This window comes from Antechinus flavipes, chromosome 3 (genome assembly GCF_016432865.1).
Source record: "Antechinus flavipes isolate AdamAnt ecotype Samford, QLD, Australia chromosome 3, AdamAnt_v2, whole genome shotgun sequence".
Classification (NCBI taxonomy): domain Eukaryota; kingdom Metazoa; phylum Chordata; class Mammalia; order Dasyuromorphia; family Dasyuridae; genus Antechinus; species Antechinus flavipes.
Window position 1 is genome coordinate 89,233,785 of NC_067400.1, and position 24,028 is coordinate 89,257,812.

At 32.0% G+C, this 24,028-nt stretch overlaps 1 protein-coding gene across 1 annotated transcript in view; it reads right to left on the reverse strand.

Moving 5' to 3' along the window:
• The window catches only part of DGKH (diacylglycerol kinase eta), a 220,383-nt gene that overhangs the window by 105,028 nt on the left and 91,327 nt on the right, over window positions 1–24,028 (reverse strand). The window contains exon 4 of the mRNA XM_051983870.1: window positions 19,831–19,911. Coding sequence (XP_051839830.1) covers window positions 19,831–19,911 — 81 coding nt within the window. The remainder of the gene's footprint in view (window positions 1–19,830; window positions 19,912–24,028) is intronic.

Below are 24,028 nucleotides of genomic sequence, written 5' to 3' on the forward strand. Positions count from 1 at the left end.
TTTACTCTACAGCTCAGTGAATTCTTTATTTTTCTTCATACTTCATACAACTTATATTTATCAATTGTAGAACAAACCTATTATGCTATGACTAATGATGGGCTGGGTTTTAGTTGAGAAGAGGTAATGGAAGGATATCAAAAAATCCTTGTGGTAGAAATTGAAATATTACAAAGGATGTATCATCAGATTCTGGGGCTAATCATTACAGTTTTTAAAATAAAGCCTATTACCCATTTTTTCTATTTTGAGATTGTTGTGATAGACAGACAGACAGACAGACAGATAGATAGATTAAACAGGATATCAGTTCTATTATCTGTTTCTGTGGGGATTAACTCTAGAGCTTCTGGTGAACCAGTATTAATGTTTTCATAATATCTTAAAGACAAAATTATTTTTAGTAGGATCCTAAGATCTTTATATAAAAAAGTCTTGTTCCCTTATTTAGCCATCAACCTTTATGAAGCATCTGTTGTGTGCTAGGCAACATGCTAAACACTTAGGATACGATATTTAAAACAATGTCATCTCTCAAAGAGCTCACAATCTAATGAGAAAGACAACATAAAAACACATATAAAAACACAATATATAGAAAATCAGTAAGAGATCCTCTCAGAAAGAATCTAAGCTCAGGGAGGAAAAGGCTCCATGTAAAAGAAGGCATTAACTGAGAGTTAAAAGAAATATTTAAATAGAAAATCCAAACATATTAGTAATGACAAGAGTAGAACTAAAATATATTTTGGATATTGGAAAAGATATTGAGTCTTCTAAAGAAGTAGAAGCCATGATGGAATTGGTTAACTGATGAAAGAAAAACATTTATTATGCTTACTAAGAATCAAAGTCTATATGCCAAACTGTGTGTGCAAGTACAAGGGCAAATAAAATCCTTGCCTTCAAGGAGCTTCCATTCTAAAAGGAGAAAATGCAGCCAAAGGGTGATAGCCAGGGAGGGTGAGTAGAAGTCTTCTGAAAGTGGTAGTGACTATATGCCTTTAACATTTAAATATTTATTAACAGGAACACTTCACTCCTCACTTCTCCTGTGCACCTTTTTATCAGGAAGAAGAAAACTGGTATCCAGCTACTGCAGATGTTATTCTTAAATCCAGACATAATGAATTTGTAAACAGAAAAAGTACTTTTGAACTACAGTCAAAGTCATGGTTTCAAGGGTATCTCTTGGATACAGGATACTTAGGTTTTTACTAAGAAGTAACTACTTTTCATTTTCCCAACTATATAAAAGGGAGAGACCATAAGGCAATGTAGGGGAGGTTGACAGTGAAAGGCATGGAATTGTTCTTTTGTAGGACCACCAAGAATGTGGGGTTAAACAAAATCAGAATTAAAAGTCACCTTGATTTAGGGCAGAATACATTCCCTGAGGGTTTTGTGATCCCACAAATCTAAATATATATTATAATTATATTATATTAATACTGCAATGAGATTGGTCAGTCATTCAGCACTCCTCATGAAATTTGCTATTTACTTTCTTATAATCATATGTAATCTTCCATATTATAATCATTAATATTTATGACAAAACATTAGCTTTTCTTCAAAATAACCCAATAATGATTTTAACCAAAATTAAAAATAAGGTATCTTCAAATAATTTATTAATAATAGAAAAATAGAACAAAGAAATTCCATACATAATAATACTATTTGGAGGAGGAGCTGTCTCTTCTTAACCTTTTGTAATACAATATGTTCATAAGTAAACGCAAAATGAATGCAAGGTAATTAGTTCCCAACCTATCTTCCCAGACTGGTTTCACATTACTCATGCTTACATGTGCTAGTCACCACTCTAGTCAGTTGCTTCCATCCTAATATTTCATCTCCACTTCTGGGCTATTGCATAGGTCGGCCCCAGTGTTTGGAAAATATCCCCCTTCACCTGTGCCTCTAAGATTCAGGACCACTTTCTTCAAGAGGGTATTACAGATTCATTTGGTTAATGAATTACCCAATATATACTTTACATGGATTTATCCTTTGACTCATTTGCCACCAGCTGTTTTGCTTTTGGAGTATTTTTTGGAACTCTCCATCATCCTCCTGCGCCAGGTGCCTATCAACTGGGGAGTGACTGAATAAATTAGGCTATAAAACACTATAAAGAGGAAAGTTTTAGAGAAATCTAGGAAGAATTGATGGACTTATACAGAGTGAAATGAACAGCACTAGGAAAACAATTTATACAATTAAAACACTATAGAAATAAACAACCCTGAAACACATAAGAACTCTGATCAATGTAATAATAAGCCATGATTCCAGATGATAAACCATGCTACCCACTCCCTGACAGAGAGGTGATGAACTAAATATGTGAATGGGATATACAATTCTGAACATCAACAACAAAGGAATTTGTTTTCCTTAACTTTAAAGTCTTGGAGTGTTTATCCTGAAGGGAGATTAGACATTCTGTGCCCAGTCCTAGAAAGTACAATTGGGAAAAAGCTGAGCATGGGATAGAAAATGCAGGACAGAAAGAACAGATTGAATTTTAATGTCAGAGCTTGTTTGTTTGGGGGGGGGCGGTTATAGCAATTCCAGTTATCGTAAAATGGAATGAGTTTCCTAGAAAAATGACAGATATCCAAAAACTGTAGTTAATCAAGCAGAAGCTTGATTACAGGGATCAGGGATATTGTAGAAAGATTTCCTATTTAAGTATAAGTTAAACTACATGATCTCTGTGGTCCCTCCCATTTACGAAATTCACTGATACTATGATTACAAAACTGACATTCTCACCACATACTAAAGTAGAACACTAAAGGAGATTACAACTAAATAGAAGAATGAAGAAGTAAATAAAGGAACCTAGTAGAGCTGGTTTTATTGTCCATCCAAAAGCAACAAGAAACATCATTTTTTAAGGAATTTGTCCATGTCATTTTGCAATGTCCACAATGGGAATTTATAAGACTACCATAAAGCTAAATGAAAGCTATGTGCCATTATCTCTACTACAGAAGATAAGGGTTCCAGAAAATCCTCTGGATTAAATCAACACATCTTGATTGTTTGTTGATTTTGGCACAAAGCTGGGAATAAAAACAATATGAAAAATACACTGGAAAATGCACCAAAAAAGAAAAAGGTTTAATAAACTACATAGAAACTACACATAATATATGTTACAAATTATTTCTTCAAAAAGAGCATTGAGAAGAATTGGACAAACTTAGCACCTAATAGCATTACAAAAAGGCCAACAGATTTTATATTGATGGGATATGATTGTTTTCACTAAAGCAATAATTTCAAAATCAAGTATCTATGACTTCTTGGTACAAATATCAAAATTAACATTAAACAAGAAGAATAAAGTTGACAGTGTGATGCGCAATATATATGCAAAACAGTTTTGACTTGATCAGTTTAAAAAGCTATTGACATTTTTTAAAAAGGAAATGTATAAAAGAGAAGACATTGACACAAATCATTGTTAGTCCCTAGGTAAGGAAAATTAATCAATCAATTGCTCTAAGGCAGGGGTCCTCAAACTAAGACTGCGGGCCAGATATAGCAGCTGAGGATGTTTATCTTCCTCACCCAGAGCTATGAAGTTTCTTTATTTAAAGGCCCACAAAACAAAGTTTTTGTTTTTACTATAGTCCGGCCCTCCAACAGTCTGAGGGACAGTGAACAGGCCCCCTATTTAAAAAGTTTGAGGACCCCTGATCTAAGGAGTGGGCCCAAAAGGCCAAGAAACAACCACACTCATTGTCAAGTAGACAGATGGAAACCCATGACAATAGTGGTTTAGAATATAAATTTACAAAAAAGGTGCTGGGAAATTATAAACAATGTTAGCTCAGAAAAATAAGAACAAAATGAGGAGGGGGAGTTCATAGGATGTTCAGTGAGATATATAGTAATAATAATAATAATATAAGATTTTATATACTGCTTTAAAGTTTACAAAGTACTCAATATATGTTATTTCATTTGATCCTTACCACAACCCACTGTATTAATAGATGTTATTATAATATATATTTTGCAGGTAAAAAAAGATTAAGAACAATTTAATGATCTTCCATAGATGTTATAGTTAATATGAAAGGTTAGAGGTAAACCTAAATCCTTTTCATTCCAAGTCCAGCATTCTTTCTCAAATACCTTAAGTCAGATCATATGAAAAGTATATGATATTGGAAAAAGGATGGGAAATAACTTGAAATCAGGAGATTGGGCTTAAGTCTCAGCTCAGAGTTCATTTCAATATCTATATATTTTTTAAAACCCTAAGAATATAGAATGTTCATTGTCCAAATAATGGCTTGGAGCTGAATAAACAGCTCATAGAGCTAGTCCATAAGAATATATTTGAAAATATACTGCAGAGGAACGACAAATCAGAATCCAAAATTGAATAATAAGAACAGAACAAGCTGAATTGTATCTGAGAAATTACTTCATGACTTTTAATGAACCCCAGCATCATTAAGAAACAAAAGCCTCCATTCTTTTAGTGATTCTAATTGTCTGTGAGTCAGAGAAGAATTAGGGTTGTGGGTCATCCAAAGAAAAATATATGGTAGACATAAATAAACTGTGGCATATTAATAGTGAAGAATTTCATACAAGAAGTATAAAAGATGTCATAAAAAAGATATATGATCTGCAAAAAATATAGAAAGTCCATATATTCTATTGGCATTCGTGTAATGTGAGCAGATAGAAAGATCCTCAGTTGATTGGTTTGATACTCTATGGAAGACATATACTTTATAAATAAATGCCCATAGCTTCTAATATATAATCTTAGATGGATATCCATGTCAATAAGATCACAGAGTCATAAAAATATTAAGAAAGTTGACTAGACTATAATGATAATGAAAAATAAGTATTTCAGTAACTTACATAGAAGATTCTCTGCTAATGGGCTGATTTTTCAAAGGACTTTTTTGAAGCTATAAAAGATAGTGGATCATCAAATATAAGCAACACATAAACTCATAAATTCTTAAGAGTTGCAAAAATTACAAGTCATTTAATATACTCATTACCAGCTGATGCCTAGGGGTTTTAAGTGACTTGTCATATATTTCATAGAAAATTACTTTTAAGATCCTGACTTGCAGTCCCTCTCTTTTGATTCTTGATTCATTTTTGATTCTTATAATCACATTCAAATTCTAGAAATAAAATAATAATAATACATGGTAATTCAGAGTTTGGTATATCCTTAAACATTACACTGGTAATACTGTAATATGAAAACTTATGCTCTCTTTTAATATTAATTGCAATAAAAAGGATCACAATGAACTCATCAATTATTTATGTAGATTATCACATAGTATTCCATTGTAATTGAGCAACAGACAAACATAGTTAATGGAAACTTTAAGAATATTATCATTACAGTTAATATTTTTAGTTTGTACCAGATAGATTGGGAAAATGCATTAGCAGCCTTCCCTTGGCAAAGACTCTTTTGGTTTAATAACAACAAATTATTGTGTACAAGACACAATTAGCAATTTTAAAGCAAAGAAATTATTTGTTTAGTGTTGGTCACCACAAAGTTGAAATATATTCCAAAAACTGTATTTTCCACTATATTTGAATAAAAACAGAGAAGCTGGGCAATATTTGGCCTGGAAGAGCCCAAAATAAGTTCCTAAATAAAACTTTTGGGTTCCTAGGTCATCCCAAAAGATCTCGTAGTAAATGTATGAGAAGTTTATAAGACAATGGTTATCTAGTTTAGCATGGTGATTATTAGTTCTCTATTTCAGTACATGTGTTTAGTACTTAATATAGTTCTATAAGATTCACACTTATGAGGATGTAATTAAAATAGAGTGTATAAAGTGGGGCAAACTCAGCCAGGAGTCCTCAGACAAGAGGACTGGAGGCAGGAGCTCAAGTTCTTGGAGCCAAGGAGAGACATTCACTCCATCTCACACATCACCTTGGTGGCTTCCTGCATTTCTCCACTGAGAATAAGACCTATCTGAAGGGCCTCAAGAAAGCTAACTGGGCCCCAGGCAAGGAGACAATAAAGAATTTGACTTTGGACTTTAACACCTGGCTATTTTTGTGGTGATTACTTTGCTGAAATGAAGGCTGGTCCAGAGACCTCCTGAAAACCAACCAAAACACTACAAGTAAGCATAGAAGAAAATGAAAAGAAAGAAGAAATCAAGAAACAACTTGCTCTCCCACTAAGCTAGAAGGTAAAGGGAGAAATATTAATCAGACAGAAAATAAGAAATTCAAATATATATGTAATTTTCCACAATAGTTCTGTAGAAAGGCAAAAAAAAAAAAATCACATCTAGAAGAATCATTGCTAAGGTTTTGTATCTTTCATATAAACATTATGCCCCACTTGTATTGCTTTAAATGTATACATATCTTATTTCCCTTAACAGATTATAAATTCTGGGAGAGAAAGGATCATATTTCATTCATTCAGCCAACAAGCAATCACTAAGAATGGACTTTGCACAGAGAACTGTGACAGGCACTAAGGAAAATAAAAAGGTTGAGATAAACCAAAGTTCCAGCTCTCATGGAGTTTATAAGAAGGAGATGATATACAACAACACATTTTAAAAGTGTATTACAAAGCAACAAAATTAAAATGCTATGTGAAGTCTAGTAGAGAAAGGCACTGCAAAATGGTTAGGTCAGGAAAGCTTCATAAAAAAGGAAAAATTTAGATCAGCTTTAAAGGAAAGGTAGAAATTCAGGAAATGAAGGTGAGGAGAGATGGCATTCTAGATATTGAAAATAGTGAACAAAAGCATGGAAATGGGAGAATTCATGTCATGTTCATGGAAAAAAGAATGGAATAGGCTGGTCAGAATGAAGAGTTTAAAGAAGTAATGATAAAAAATAGAGCTAGAATAATAACAGAACACCAGATTACAAAGAGCCTTATGTGGCAGGCAAAGATATTTTAACTCTTCTGTGGAAGGACAAGGGAACCACTGAAAACTTCTGACATAACCAAGTCTATACATCAGAAAAATTATTGTGGCAGTAGTATGAAGAACTCTCCAGCTCTAAGTTCTAGATCTACTGAAGGATGACACCATTTAGGTCAAACATCTGAGTGCCTTTCAGATTTTTCTTTCTTATATTTTTCCAGTTGTTCTCTACCAAAATTTGATCCCAAATTTTAATATCCTGATTCAAGGAGTCAAACTGAATAATTACCATGTACCTTGTGGTTATGATGGACTTAGCATTGGAGGATCCTATAAAAAATTCATTTGATCTAATTTGTACCCAATTCTAATATCACAGGGAATCCACACCAGAAGATTTACATAACTAGTTTCACTTTAATAAGCATAACCAGTTCTCAGTTATGTCTTCCAGCTACATACACCACTTTTACATTCTCTAGTTTTTTTGTTCTTTACCCAAGAAAGTCATCTCTAACCATAGAGTCATCCTAAAACCTACCAAACTGAATAGCTAAGATCTAATATGCGGTTATTTTGGTGCTGTTGACTCTAAGTCCAGAGAAAGTTGTAGATTGGCTACTCTACCAATTATCAGGACAAAGATGGTGGTCATTAGTATCTTAAATTTATTGTTAAGTACCTTCTTTTTAGATGACTGGTCTTACCCATTGTCCAGAAGACAGTTTTTCTCCTTTTATTTCTCTTATTTTCCCTCCCAACTGTATCTCCATCAGCCTTTAGAAAAATAACTCATAATTATTGTCTCAATTAGAACTGATATGATTTAAGCAATTAATGTAAAATTTGAAATGATCGACAGACCAAATCTTCTTAGAAGCAGTTGTATCCCAAAAAATTAATACTAACCTATCACAATTTTTTGCTGATTGGTTTTCCTACTCCAAATCATTCATATATATATGAATGATACTATTATGTAGGAATATTAATACTAACCTATCACAATTTTTTGCTGATTGGTTTTCCTACTCCAAATCATTCATATATATATAAGAATGATACTATTATGTAGGAATATGTTTCAACCACTAACCAGTGAATTTAAAAATGAACTTTTAAATTAAAATGTTGGGAACTGAATATGAAGAGTATAAAAAAACTCCATATGTAACAATCATTGTAATCTTTACCATTCAATTCTCACATAAAGCTTTAGGGTTTGGAAGTCATTGCAAATCAAGAGAGACAGAGAAACAAAGAGATTCCGAGAGAGCCAGAGACACAGAGAGAGAAAGAGACAGATCTGGAAAGGTATTCCAAAATCATCTAGTCTTGCTCCTGAATTTACACTTAAAAAACTGAAGTCAAGAGATATGATGACATATCCAAGCTTCCATTCCAAGTCACATGCACATCTTAACATAGATTCCCTGATGTCATGATCCTCTTAAAGAACAAAAAGACAAACAACAAAAATAGGAACAATAACAATATATGCACAGAATCAGTATAGGAAGCCAGGCAGGTCTTCTGATTTTTCACTCAAAAGCATTAAATTCTAACTTCTAAAAAAAGTTCACTTATAAGTATAATAGTGTTTATGTGAATAACATGTTTCATTTTCTTGTTAATTCAATTGAAATAAATATTGAATTTGGGAAAGCTTTAAGTTTGTTTTGTTCTTAAGCATACTGGCTGGCAAAGAAGTCCATACCAAGTCTACCTGCTTGAAGTTATTTCCCCCACTGGCTTGCTACAGTTCCTTAAATTCTCAGCATTAGACACTCCTTATGGAGTCAGTGTGGTGTACGACATGAGAAACAATCTAAACTTCAAGTCAGAAAACCTGAATTTGAAACTTGATTCTCCTCATCCTTTTTGTGTAGAACTTAGGGGCAAGTCACTTAACCCTATTTGCCTCAGTATCTTCATCTGTAGTAGAAGGAAAAAGCAAACCACTTCAGTGTGCCAAGAAAACTCAAATGGAGTCAGGAAAAGTTGGATGTGACTGAACAACAGTTAATCTTAAGAAAGATGTTTAACTCCTCGATTTTCTCATCTATAAAGTGAAGACAAGGTTGATGAGCTTCAAGATTTTTTCCCCCAATACTTTTAATATAACTACTTAGTCATCTAATAGAGACTTGAGAGAAGGGGTAGAAGATGTTTTTGGGGGGAGAAAAGAGAGGTTATTGATGTGACTGTAGGCAAGTCACTTATGTCTATCATCTATAGAAAAAAAAGGGGGTTGGACAAGCTAGTCTCTAAAGTCCCTTCCAAAAACCAAATCCCATGAACCATGTAATGGATTTTAAATTAATAGTGAAATATATTTCATAAATATATAGTTGATTTAAATAGTATCTCATTAAAATAGAGTAAGCAAGGCAAGAAGAAATGAAGAGCAATCATAACTGCTATCTGTGCTATACATCTTTTACACCATGATAGCAAAATTTCCAGAAAGAATTTGTTTTTGTCCTGTATCTTCTAAAATGTGTAACTTCATTCAAGGCTTAAAAGGAGGCACATCATCTCTCTAATTGATTAGTGTTCCTTCCAGCCTCAATCCATCATGTGCCCACTCATTCATTTAGATGTTGTATCCTCCCAGAAGAATGTAAGCTCCTTAAATGTGGGCGCTGTTTTCTCTTTTAGCACAATACCTCTTGAATTAAACTCAATTTTTGCCACAACATTTGGAATATGAATAAAATATATAAGGTTCTTTAGATTTTGATTAACCCAGATCCTAATAGCAAGATTAGTAACAACACTTTCAATGGCTTCTATGGCTGATGATTTTCTCCTCCCAAAATAGTACAAAGCATATTCAAGCAAAACAGAACATTTGAAGATTCTTGCTTGCTGGCATCCACTCCTCAACTCTCCTACCAGATTCCTTACTATGCTATTAGATTACTAAGAAAAGTGTTCACTAAACATTGGGCTGCTTGTCCAGATTTAATCGGCAAATGACACTTGGCAGCAAACAACCCATCTTATAATCAAGACAATAAATTAGTATAACTCTAGAACTATAACATTACAATTATATAAAGAAATGAAAATGATAGAAAATTACATGTGAAATAACTAGATGGCCATATTATTATTATTAAAGTTAATACTTCAATTAAGGACAATGATTCTCATGTATATGTCTAGAATACAATGTCTTTGAATATGACAGAATTAGATAAAATTAGATTAAAAAATTAGATAATAAAGCATATGTTTAATTTTGATATTTATTCAATTTCAAAACAACATAACAAAAATTTATGAAGAGATTATTTCCCTTCATCAGAATGAGGGGAAAAAAAGAAGAGATTCTTACCATGAAGAATTCAAATATCAAATATTCTATGATTCGGGTCTAGTGAAAAAATATGTCAATTCCACTAAAATTAGCTATGAATTTTTACTTCCTATTTCCTTAGACATGTTTTAGGACTCTTCTAAGAAATAACAAAGAATTCTTGCAAAAATAAAAGACAAAACTGGTAGCCAAATCTAGCCTTCAAAATCAAGTAATAGCCAAACTTACTGTCAATAAAGCCAAATACTAAAAGAGTACTCTACTCATAAAAGGTTATCATTTTCATTAAAAGTTTTCTTCTCAGCTTAAAAATGAAGAAAAGAAATTAGCGTGGGATTAAAAAGTCAAAATGCTTCACAAATGTGGCAATTGCCTCCATGGCTTCCATTCCATTTCTTGATGCTATGTCAAATTAATTGATATTTTACTCATTTTGCTCAAGGTATTTTTTAAATATAACGTGAAAAAATGCTGAAAGAATTTGAAGTTGCATTTACTAATGAAAAGAAGAATTACTTTAAAGAATTAAGTAACTAGACAGCAGATAAATGAGGGAGTTTTAGAGACAGTGTTATATTAATGTCTTCCCAGAGACTGAGTGGGATTGATTTTATTTTTAAGCTTATGTTTATTATTACTTTCTAAAGGAATAATTAAGGGATTGGAAGACATTATTAAAGACATGGTGAGGGATATCACCTTACAACGGGTTCTGAAAAACAAATGATATATGCTAATAAGCACCAGAAGTCCTAACTCCCTTATCACACATCACTGTAAAATCCTAAGATCAATTAGGGAAATGGCAGCAAGAAATTGAAGAACAACAGTTTACTTAATAGAAACTCAGTTGTAAGTCATACAGAGAAAAAAAAATCTTAGATTTCTTTTGAGAAGCAATTTTCCCAATGAAATATTGGTGGCAAATGCAAAGTTCTCTTGATTGTATAAGACTCTTTAAAAAATGAAAGATAAGCAAGTAAAACATGCTGGGGGTATACAGGGAGTAAAGTGAAGAATAAGCAGAAACTTCATTGCCAAATCTCAGGTCCTATCTTTCTTGGCCTCTCTGTGGCTTCTTATGCTATTATGCAGGCCTCCTTACATTCTTCCTTTGGATTTTATGACCCTATTTTCTCCAAGTTCTCCTACTTATCTGACTACTCCCTTCTGAGTCTCTTTGTAGATCAGCTCCCACTCTTTAATTATGGGAAGTCACCAAAGCTCTGTTCCAGACTTTTACTCTTTTTTTTTTTTGTTCTCTCTTTTCATTCTCTTAATGATCTCATCAGCTCTTATCTCTATAAAGAAAGAACCATCTTTATATCAATCTCTCTCTTTATCTTCAGTATCATATAACCAGCTAACTCCAGGACTTCTACATTTGGATATCCTGTAGTCATCTCACATAACCAAGCAAGACATATATTTTCCCTCTAAACCCACCCCTCTTCCAAAAAAGTACACCACACAGGACTGCAACAACTGAGTCATTCTTGTCTCTTCAATCTCCTTCACTCCCTAAATCCAATTAGTTACCAAGTCTTATTGCTTTTTTACCTCTACAACACCTCTTGCATTGATCCCTCTCTCTATGCATGTCATCTCTAATCTGTTTCTGGCTTTCAATATCCCTCATCTCCAAATATTAGAAAAGCTTTGAAATTTATTTCCCTGCTTCATCTCTCACCTATCAGTCGCTTCAACTGCTAAAAATAATATTTACGTGATGTTTTGTAGCTCAAGAAACTTCCATGGCTCTTCACTGTCTCCAAGATAAAACATATATTTCTTAGGTTGGTACTTAAAACCCTTTATAAGTTATCATCACAGACTCCAGCATTACTTTTAATATTATGTATGTTATGTCACACATTTTACATTCAAGCCAAAAGAGCTACATGGTTTTGTTTGGTATTGGTATATCTCTTCCTGTCAATTTGCCTTTGTACAAGTTTTGCCAAATACCTGGGATACTCCTCCTCCTCTGCTCCTTATATAGCATTGATTCTCAATCCACCCTCTACTTCTTTAAATTCTTAGCTTACTTCTTATAAGGCCTATCTCAAATAGTATATTATAAGGGGAGCCTTTTCTGATCGAAAAGTTATTCTCTCCCTACTCAAATCATTTCAAATTATTATCTCTGTGTAGAAGTGCCACTCACATACAGAAAACATAAGACCAGGGAACAAGTTAGCTTTTTCCCCCTATTATCTTTGACTCACCAACACCTAGACCAGTTCTTTGGATGTAGTTAGGGCTTAATGAAATTACTGAATTAAATGAAAATGAGTTGGATGTGAAAAAAGCTCATGTATTTTTTCTTGTGATTATAAATTACATTTTTGATTTAAATTACTTATTACTCTGTGCTCAAAGACCTGTGAAATGGTGTGTAGACATTGCTTCAACAATATCACTTCTAGGTCTGTATTCCAAAGAGATCATAAAAACGGGGAAAGGACCTCCATGTACAAAAATATTTATAGAAGTTCTTTTTATGGTGGCAAAGAAATGGAAATTGAGGAGACGTCAATCAATTGGGGAATGGATGAACAAGTTGTGGTATAAAAATGATGAGGAGAAAGATTTCAGAAAAATCTGAAAAGACTCTCATGAACTGATGCTGAGATAACACTGTATGCAGTAACAGCAACATTGTGTGATGATCAGTTATGATAGACTTAGTTCTTCTCAGAAATACAGAGATCCAAAACAATTCTAAAAATTATGGAATATGCTGACTACATCCAGAGAAAGAACTATGGAAACTGAATGCAGACCAAAGCATACTGTTTTCACTTTTTTTTAATTAGGGTTTTTTTTTGTTTTTTCTCTCTCATAGTTTTTCACTTTTACTCTGATTTCTCTTTCACAACATGGCAAATATGGAAATGTTTAATATCTTTGCACTTGTATAGCCTTTATTAGATTTCTTGCTGCTTTAGGGAGAGGAGAGGAAAGTGAGAAAGGGAAAAAATTGTGAACTCAAAATTTTACAAAAATGAAGACTGAAAACTATTTTTACATATAGTTGGAAAAAATAAAATGCTATCATATGAAAAAAATTACTTGTTACTAAAGTTGATTGACAGGTAAAAATATTTCAAGTACATTGTCATTATGTTAATAGAGGTATTAATTGCAATCAAATCCAGATCCTGAAAACTTAAGTACTCCCAAGAATCTGCTACATTTGTATTATTTTTAAATTTGTGATTTAATATTTCAAGTACAACCAATCATTTTAACACAAATCATTTCCTGAAGTCTATTGTGGCCAAGTAAATCTGAACTAAAATGATCACTCTTTATTCCAAACATCATTTAGTACTAAAAATAAGGATTGTCACATGATGTTTGCACATTATATAGGATCCACTAAGCCAGGTTGGATTCTCAGTAATCATGGGATTTCATACTCAGATGCAGACCAATCATTAAAAAATATTAGCAGGGTGTTTATATTAAACCAAATATACTAAATTTGTATTAATTGAATACAGTGCCTTTATTTAAATAAAATATTCTCTAAACACACAAAAGATACTCCAAATCATGACTACCATTAATTTTAAAAAGTGACCATTAATCTTAAAAGCTAAGCAAAATCTTCATTAAGATTTAAGGGAAATAATATTTCATTGAAAATTTTTGAAAAATCAACATTTATCTTATAATTATTCATTGATCAACTGAAAGGTTCTCTTCTTTAGGCATAGAATTTATGCAACAAAATGTGATGAGCATTTACATTTTTACAAGAATCATCTTTCCAGCTAAAATTGAAGTCACTTCATAAATAGTAAATTATAATAAAAACCAATCATCACTATGCTTCATTGAAGTTAAAAACAAGAAGGGCCTTTTAATAATACATCTAACTTAAAACCCACACACTAAATAGAAAATCCCACACAACTAAGGCATCAGAGAGCTTGCTACCATTGGTAGGGTGGAGGCACACAGTGATGATAAATTACATAGCAGTAAGTGGAACTTGAAATTTACTACCTTACAGAATTGATTTTTTTAAAATGGAGGGGTGAAATAACATCAGGAATAAAATGAAAGCAATCAGATCTAAAAGGGAGACTACACAAAGAGGAAATTTCAATAAAGGAAGGTAGTATGTCAAAGTTAATAAGATCTCTGCACTAGGATTCAAGAGATCTGGATTCTAGTCTCTATTTTATCACTAACTTTTGAAATGTTATTTTTGTACTGTAACTTTTTGTACATTTCTGATGTACAAATGTAGTTTTTTATAACTTTTATTACTTTGGAAATGTAACTTTTGAAAAGGTATTTAACTTCTGAGAGTACTAGTTGCGTAGTCTGTAAGATAGAAATAATCACGTATAAGCCCCATCTATCTCTCGGAGATATCATGAGGCTGAAATGAGAAAGAAAACAAAAATGTTATGAAAAAGCATAAAGTAAAAATTGCTTTCTGCCTTTCTTTGTATCCCCACACTTCGCACAATGCCTGGTACAAAGTAGGAACTTAAATGCTAGTTGACTGACTGAATCTTACTTGACAATTAGACTAAAGATGAGTAGCTGAAAAGCTTTTGGAAAAATTACATTCTTCAGGTCCAAAGTCATTATTAGAACACAAATGTGCTGCTAACATTCCAAAATAAATCAATAGTACCAATGAACTGAAAGGCTTTTAAAACAACCTACAATAAGGTCAGCCTCTCAGGGGTCAGTTTTTTCCATTAGCCTCAATCATAACATGATACCTAAAACCACATAAGATGCAAAGCTTCTTGGCTTTCAACATTAACATTGCTTTTGCTTGGTAGAAATACACAATGCTGTACAGTCAGACTTTAGTGGATTGTTTCTTTTAAAAGCATGTTTACTTCTAAGTTGAAGTTGGCTTGCCCATTAACATCAACACCCAGGCTGAAACCAAAGCGATGACAATGGAATTAAAGGAAAACTCTTTCAATCCATATATTCTCAAAATGACAACTTGTGTGTACTAGAATTACTCTAGCAATACCAGATATTATTGCCATTGAAACACATAATGGAAAATAAGGAAAAATAATAAATGCCAGTAGTAAAATAAATGTTAAAAGAGACTGAAAGTTCAAGGAAAGAAGTCAGATAGTGTGAAAATTTTAAAAAATTAAACATGTTGCTAATGGGAGTGAGTGAGTGAAATAGGCACAAAATCACCACCAAACATTTATTGAATGACTATTGTATATAGGCATGACCTTGAGTTATGTATCAATAATACAAAATTAAGTCCCTGCCCTGATAAATCACAAAATGGTATTTTAAATAATAAAAAGACTAAGTGAATGAAATGACCAAAAAAGACTAAATGAAATGACACAAAAATTTATAATACCTTTAGTGTAAAAAGTTTAATCCAATCTCTAATTTTTTTTATATTATGGATTTTAAAAAATGTACTGTGTCAAATGATACATGTAGATATTTCTAGTGATCCTTAAACACTAGTTTTTCTGGAGTCAAATGCTGATCATATAGCAGGCACTTGATAAATATTTATTAACTATTAATTGACCACCAGATGAATAGTAAAGAAGAAAAGAAGTAGAAAAGTTCAAAGGAAGAAACCAAAAAACAACAAAGGATAAAAAAAGGGGGATTATAAACTAATAACAATCATGAAAAATGAAAAAATACCCCCGATCATTAATATTAATAGAAATTCACACTGAAATAGTCCCAAGGTTTACCTCATACCAGGCAAATTAGCAAAGATGAGAAAAGATGGTAACAGTCAGTGTTGCATATCAGGAAAGACAAGAGCACCACTCCATTACTGTTAGAATTGTGAATTGGTGTTTTTTTTGTTTTTGTTTTTTTTTTACATTTTAAACAATTTGAAACTGCGGAAATAAAATGGCTAAAATGTTTATAACTTTTGAACTAAAGACACCCTTACTAGGCAAGCACTCTAAAGAGGCCATTGACAGAAGAGAAAGACTCCATATATACCAAAACATTATGTAGTAGCACTTTGGGAGGGTAGCAAAAAAAAAGTAAAAATAGATATCCATGGGTTGAGGAATGGTAAAACAAATTATATTATTTGAAAGTAACAGAACAGGAAAGGAGCAGAGCCAAGATGGCAGAGAGCAGACAGGACTTTGCCTGATTGCTTCCTGGCTTCTCTCAGAATCAACACTAGATCAAACCTTTGAATAGATTTTGGAGTAACAAAACCCACAAATATTTGGAATGAAACAAATTTTCAGCAAAAGATATATTGGAAGGATTTCAAGAAAAGTTCTATTTCAATTGATCAAGAAGGGAAATAGCCCAGGGCAGGCAGGTGCAGGTGTACCAAGGGAGTCCTAGGACAGAGAGGCCCCATATGGAGATATAGTGGAAGGCTCTTGGCCAAAATACAGCAGTGTTGACTATTCTGTCCCAGTTTAGAAGGGCAGAGGATCAGCAGACTAACTGTCAGACATTCAGTGCAACAACAAAAAGTAAATAGTGAGCCTCTGAGCTTCAGCATAACAGGTGGGACTTGGACAGGCCCACCCAGAGTAGGGAGGATGCTGGCAGCACCAGCTCCAGTGCAGTTTGAAGCCCCTGTCACTTGCAATATCTCTTGTGCCCTAAGAGGAGATATGAACCTTTAAAAATGAGCAAAAAAGCAAAAAGAGCTCTGACCATAGAGAGCTACTATGGAGACAGAGAAGAACAGACCTCAGAACTCTGAGGACACCAAAGGCAAAATGTCTCCAGATGAAGCCTCAAAGGGGGATATGAGTTGATCTTCAATTCAAAAGGCTCTTTTGAAAGAATTCAAAAAGCATCTTAAAAGAGAATTTGAAGAAAATGGGGAAAAGAAATGAGAATTTTGCAGGAGAGTTTGGAAAAGGAAACACAGAAACTGACTGAAGAAAACAACTCCTTAAAAATACATTTGGTGAAATGGAAATATATATATTGAAGAAAACAACGTCTTAAAAATGGGATTGATGAAATGGAAAAAGAGAAAATAATAGTATAGTATTATGCTGTAAGAAAAGGTGAATGTAAGTAATACAGAGATCAGTAGGAAGACAAATGAAGTAATCAAAGTAAATTAAGTAAAGTCAGAAAAGAATATATTCAAGGATGCCAGCTGTAATATTAATTTACTAATGAGAAGAATGAATTTTCTTTCTAGAAACATTAATTCACTTCTTCTATGTACTTTCTACTTGATTTTATTTTTATATAGCCTATTCTCCTTGGATTTTTCTAGATTACTGATGCTTTCTGACTTCTCAAAGCATTTCAGCATGTAACTATTTTTTAAAAACATCCAGGCTCACATTTAGTCATATATACATTTCATTTCTTAGTCTTTCATTGCTAGTGAAAACATTTTAACATTCTTCAATTTGGCAAATTTACATACTGAATTCAGATTCTTCAGAAGGAATGATTCAAACTCTTCCCTCTCCTGAATATCTAGTTATTTTCTTTAAAGCTTAAGTTCATGTTTATAGGATTTATTATTTCCAAGAATCAACTAATCTTTGAAGTAACTCAGTTTTCTTTTACTATATCATAAACACAGAATAATTTTGTAATAATTCCAATCTAATTGATTTTTCTTGAAACATGAAAGGTTTTTCAATCTTGCAGACTGCAAAATTTATATACTAATGCATAGTTGTAAAATATGACCAGGACATGTATTGGTGTGTTAGACTTGGGTTTTTTTATGTTGGTCTGTGGATTTCCTTCATTTCTACTTTGTCACAAGCTTCTTACATGTCTTGGCACAATTTCTTATACAATTTATTTTTTTATGATTTTTGGAAGACCCATAGTCCTTAAATTTTTTCTTTATGTTCTAACTTTAATTTCATTATACTTGGTTTGTAGCAGTATTATAAATTCTATTTTTTTTTCATTTGTTCTATTCAAATTCCTTCAATTTTGTATTTTTGCATTATATTTTGGTTACTCTATTTTTGAGAATTTACTGTTTTGGAGCAGATCTTCAAATTTTCCTCTAAATTCTGTAATCTCTAAATAGATTTATTTAATTCTTTCTTATGTACTCTAGTTTGGTTCATCATTTATCTAATGCTATCATTTATTCATAGGATCATATATTCAGAGCTAGGAGGCCTCTTAAAATCCATAAAATTTAATACTCTTATTATATGCATGGGGAAACTGAGACCCAGAGAGATTGATCAACTTGAAACTGAGATTTGATCCATGTTTTCTGATTCCAAAGTAGCACTTTTTCCATTGTATGATACTGAATCATCATTTGCTATGAAGTATTTATTCACAACCATTTGAAAAGGCTAATTTCCTCAAATGTTTCATTTATTTCTCTTCCTCAGTCAATGTAGAGTTGTCATGGTTAATCACTTTGATGACTTTTCTGTAATGTACTTAATACAACTGTATGTCTTACCACTACTCCTTTCCTTCCTATAGGCCTATTGTTGTGCTTTTTTCCTAAGACATTAGCATCTGTTCTTTGTGTTTTCTTGAATTAGTGGGGTTGGATGAGATCTATGTTTACAAAGGATTGAAAAGGACCAAGGGACCTTTACAAAGCTTAAATAGAGAAACATAACCAAAACAACTACAGAAATAAAAAGCAAAACTAAAAGCTTTTGGTTTTTGATAACAAAGAAATTAATTTAAAACACTAGTTAACTTTATCAAAAATAAGAAAGAAAAATCAAATTATGAAAACAGATTGACAGCTTCACAAGATATACATAATTAAGAGAATTATCAGAAGCTACTGTAAAAATTATAAGACAGTGAAACTGAGAATTCAAGTAATTGGACCTATTCTTTACTTTTCTCAGTCATTCTTCTGAATTTAATCCTCCTAACTGAAAGGAGAAGCACAATAAACAACAGATTGAGGGAGTACTAAGATCAGAAGAAAGCTTCTTTTTTAAAGCATAGGAAAGATATGATTATCTTTATTGGCAAGAGTCAGAAAAATTAGAAGAAAAGGAAGATAAATACTAATGGAGTAAGGATTATTTTCTGTGTAATATGATGTAAATCATCTAAATTCTATCCCTTCATTTCCATTGACACTACTTTGAAAATTAAAAGTTCTTTCAGAGCATCCAAAAAAAAAAAACCTTATTAATAATCATATACATTCCTTCAGTTTCCTAACTATAAACTCAAAAATTTTTTCTCATGTCTAAAACTTTCATTCTCACAAAAATACTATCCAATTAAGAATTAAGATAAGTGAGAAATTAATAGAACATGCTTCCATAACATTGACAGAATAAACTACTGAATTTAAAGGAAACAATACATAAAAGTAAAATACAATCAAAAGAAAAAGTGACTATTTCATAGTTGAAACCTATCTAATTCAGTATATATATATATATTAAAAGGACATGATTGGAATAGTGTTGAAGTATGTAATTTAATGATGCTAGAATGTTAGTTTATTCAATTCATAATGAGGAACCTATGTACAAGTGATAGACAGTTTTAAAAAGTATATTTGTGATGGTATCAGTAACAAGTCTTTGGTTAGGTAGCTTTAGGCTAAACTGATCAGACTGAGTAACATACCGTGAAACTGTTGTTGACATTTTTTGTGCTTGATTCAGCTACGCTGGCATCTGAGAGGTCAACTTCATCAAATATTAGAGACTGTAAATGAAAAAGAAAATAAATATATCACATACAAATTCAGAAAGTGATACCATTGGATATCTTTGTGTTATAATAAATGATGAAAACTATGTAGGAAAATTTATTTTGCTAGTATGACTCAGTAATTTCTCTTTTGAAAAAGTTCCTAATAATCTTAGATTTCAATGACTGAAATAATATTTATTGTTCATGGTTAGGTAAAGCCAATATAATTTTAAATGACAATTTTACCTAATTTTTTATTTATATTTATATTTATTTAAATTAAGTTGCTAAAAATATTTTACTGAGCTATAAAAAATAATGTTTATTTGGAAGAACAAAAAATCAAAAACTTCAATAAAACAGGAAAAATGCAAAGGAAGTAGATTTAGTAGTATCAGACTTTAAATTATAAGGAAGAGCATTATTAGAGTGTAAAAAGCATAATTTCAATTATTTCCAATTTAAATTTTCTTGTATAAATAAAACCTATATAGGCAAGAATAGAAAGGAATGAATAAAAGTGAAGGGAAAACTTTTATAGTCTCAGATAAGATGTGACTAGGTAGAAATATTGCTATGGTTTAGGAAATGATGACCTGGTTGATTTAGAAACACATGGACTTATGAAGGAAGCTCTATCCACTTTCAGAGAAACAGATGACAGGAGGAAATAAACATAGTACAGTCATATATATATATATGTGTGTGTGCGTGTACATACATATATGTATGTATATGAGTGCATGTGTGTATATATGTGTATGTCTATAAATACTTATATATATGTGTATATATATTCACACTTGATTGTAGCTTTCTTTGGGAGAAGAAAGAGAGGGAGAAAAATGAAGTTAAAAGTGCACAAGAGAGAACAAAAGAAAACCAACAAGGAAGGAAAAAAAGCTGGGTAGCTTTGAGTGTAATATATTGCAATTATATAGGTTTTTTTGAAATGAAAATTTATTATATTATAATGATTCCTCTCCTATGGTCTGTTGTGTGCATGGAAATGTTTTTGTTGTTGTTTCTTTTCTCACTTTGTATTTGTTTGAGATTTTTTTTAATTTTTTTTTAAGTTCCTAAGAAAAAAATCATAAATGAGTAACCAACAAAATATAATCACCATCCACAAACTATTTATCCTTTTTAAAAAATATTTGCCTCTATACTTTAATTTGGAATGCAGATTACTTTTGTTATATGGATGTTTTAAAAAATTTTTAAGAGAGTTCACTGATATACACGTTCCTTCCAACAGTATAAATCCATACCCTCTTTTTAAAAAGTTTTAAAGAAAGATCAAATTGCAAAAATAAAAATTAACAGCTTTACAACAGAGCCATAATAAAGAAAATGATCAGAAACTATTTTAAACAGGTATTCTCAAAGAGGACTATGACATCAGGGAGGTAACACTAAGTGAAGGAGGGCTGTGTACAGTATCACTTTCTTCTCCAGTGCCATTTGAGTCCAGTAGTGAGATAGAGATAGGACAACTGGAAATAGCCCTGGATGCAGTGGAAAATCTTGGCCTTTTTAAGCTAAAGTCTTTAACAAGTCTCAGAATGACTGAGTCAATGTCCAATAAGTAATTAAGACTAGGTAAGAAATGAGGCAGAGAATGGCCTTTTTTTATCTAGTCAAAACATAGGGGAAAAAATCAATCTAGGAAGGGAAGATCCTCAAGATTTCTGGCCCAACAGAAACAATTGCTATTTATATTCATTCTGAATCAATCAGGGATTTTTTGAGTTAAAAGGGATATTTAAAGGTCATCCAGTCCAACTACTTACCTAATAAATGAACACCAGCTATACTATCCTTAAAAAGTAATCATTCAACATCTATACGTACAAGAAATTTACCTAATGAGCCACTTCAATCTATTTTTGGTTAATTCTAATTATAAACTATTATTTTAATTGAAATCTTCTTCCTGATAATGCCCACTTAATGGGATAAGTTCTTTTCTCTAAGGATTTGTTACTAAAAATAACTATTATCCTTCCATCATATGATTTATATTTGAAGACAAATGTGCCTTCCCTAGTCTTCTCTTATTATGATATAATTTTAACGTTAAAAGTAATTCTAGAGGTTACCTAATTCAAGCCCCTCATTTTGCAAATAAGGAAACAGTAATGAAGAGAGATAAGATAATTTGTCTAAGATTATATAGGTAGTAAGTGGTAGAATCTGAATTTGAACCCATCTGCTAATTCCAAACCCAGGGTCTGACTACAACTATGTAATTTTATTTATCTGGGACACAGTCCCTCAACCCTGAGACTGAGTTCAATTGAGATAGGTTAAGACCTGTTGAAAGTCTCTTTATGGCCTGGTTGTTCCGTCATCATTTCAGATCACTTTACCTGGATCTCCTCCAGCAAATTAGCCAGCATTCCTCTTAAAATATTGTAGCTAAACACAATAATCCAGGTAAGAGACAATCAGTCTCAAGTACAGTAAGAATTTTACCTCATTTGATAACATACATATCCTTCTAGTAATGCATACAAATATCATGTTTACTTTTTTGTTCACAATTTTCCTAATTGTGACTCATTTTTTAAAAAATGAAATGTTACATTCGCTGGGCACATAAAGAGAAGAAAACTTTCTTTCCAACAATTCCTTCCCATAGGAAAATACAAAACTTTCCTCCTGGGGAAGATGAGGTCTGATAATGTTTCAGTGAAAACAAATTTAACTTATTTTAATAAGGTTTTCAACAACAAACACATGGTCACCTAGTTTTCATTTGATTTCTTGTTCTCTGAGATAGTCTCACTTTTTTCCCAAGCAAAAGTTATTTTTAATCCTTATCAGATTTTGGGAAATCAATTAAAGGTATTTAATAGAAAGTTATCCTTTTTTAGATTACGCATGTGCAATTTTTCTAAACATATTCCATATTCAGCATACTGCACCAAAAAATCAGACCAAAAGAAGGGGAAAAGATGCAAAAAAGGAAAAAAAACAAGCAAACAACCAAAAAAAGGTGAAATACTTTGATTCACATTAAGTCTCCATAATTTTTTCTCTGTATGTATGGCTCCTCCCATCATAAGTCTATTGACATTGCTTTGAATCACCTCATTGTTGAAAATAGCCAAGTCCATCACAGTTGATCATCACATAATCTTGTTGCAATGTACAATGTTCTCTTGATTCTATTCATTTCACTTAACATCAGTTCATATAAGTATTTTCAGGCTTTTCTGAAATCAGCCTGCTCATCCTTTCCTATAGAATAATAATATTCCATCACATTCATACATCATAAATTATTCGGCCATTCCCCAACTGATGCACATCCACGCAATTCAAAAGTTATCCCTTCCTTTACCAAACCATAATCAAAAAAATTATTGGGATATGGAGACAATCTTTTGTTTTCAAAGACTAGACCAATGGAATGTAAGTCCAGATAAGTTCTATCAAAAAGGAAAGGCTTTAAGCATGGTCCCAGAAAGGAACTAAATGTGTTTTCATATAATCTACTTCATCATGTATGGAAAAATTCTTAAATTTCTTACTGATGAATTACTTGACCCATGGCAATCCATGAAACAAAGAAAAATATAAAACTGCCCTTATTTTTGTACAGTCCAATTTTGTTCCAGTGAGGATAATGGCAGAGTAACAGAAATGATAATATAGAGTGTTAAGAATTACATAACATAATTTTCAAATCTAAAAACATTAACTAGTGGATCCTTAAATGAGATCCCTATAAAGTGACAAGTTAAAAGAAAAACTGAGTCATATATATATTGACATTTTTACTAAAAATGAAACCAGAAGACAAAGAGAAGTTGCAATTAAATGGAATAATGATTCATTTGTTTTTCTTAGAAGGGCAAATAAAGAAGTTAGAAGATTTGGTTTTATCCTAAATTCAAAAACAAAAGAAGCATTTTATATTTATTTTATTTATCATATTTTAAGCATTTTGGCCACTTTGTATTACAGTATTGAAAATAAGTATTTACCAAAAAAGGCAAGAGTAAAAACAATTCCCTGAAAATAATTGGAGCTTATTTGCTCTCACCTATTGCAGAGAATGAAGTGGTAAAGAAGTAAATAAATTCTATGGAGGATTCAACCCTCCAAATTAAATCAAAAT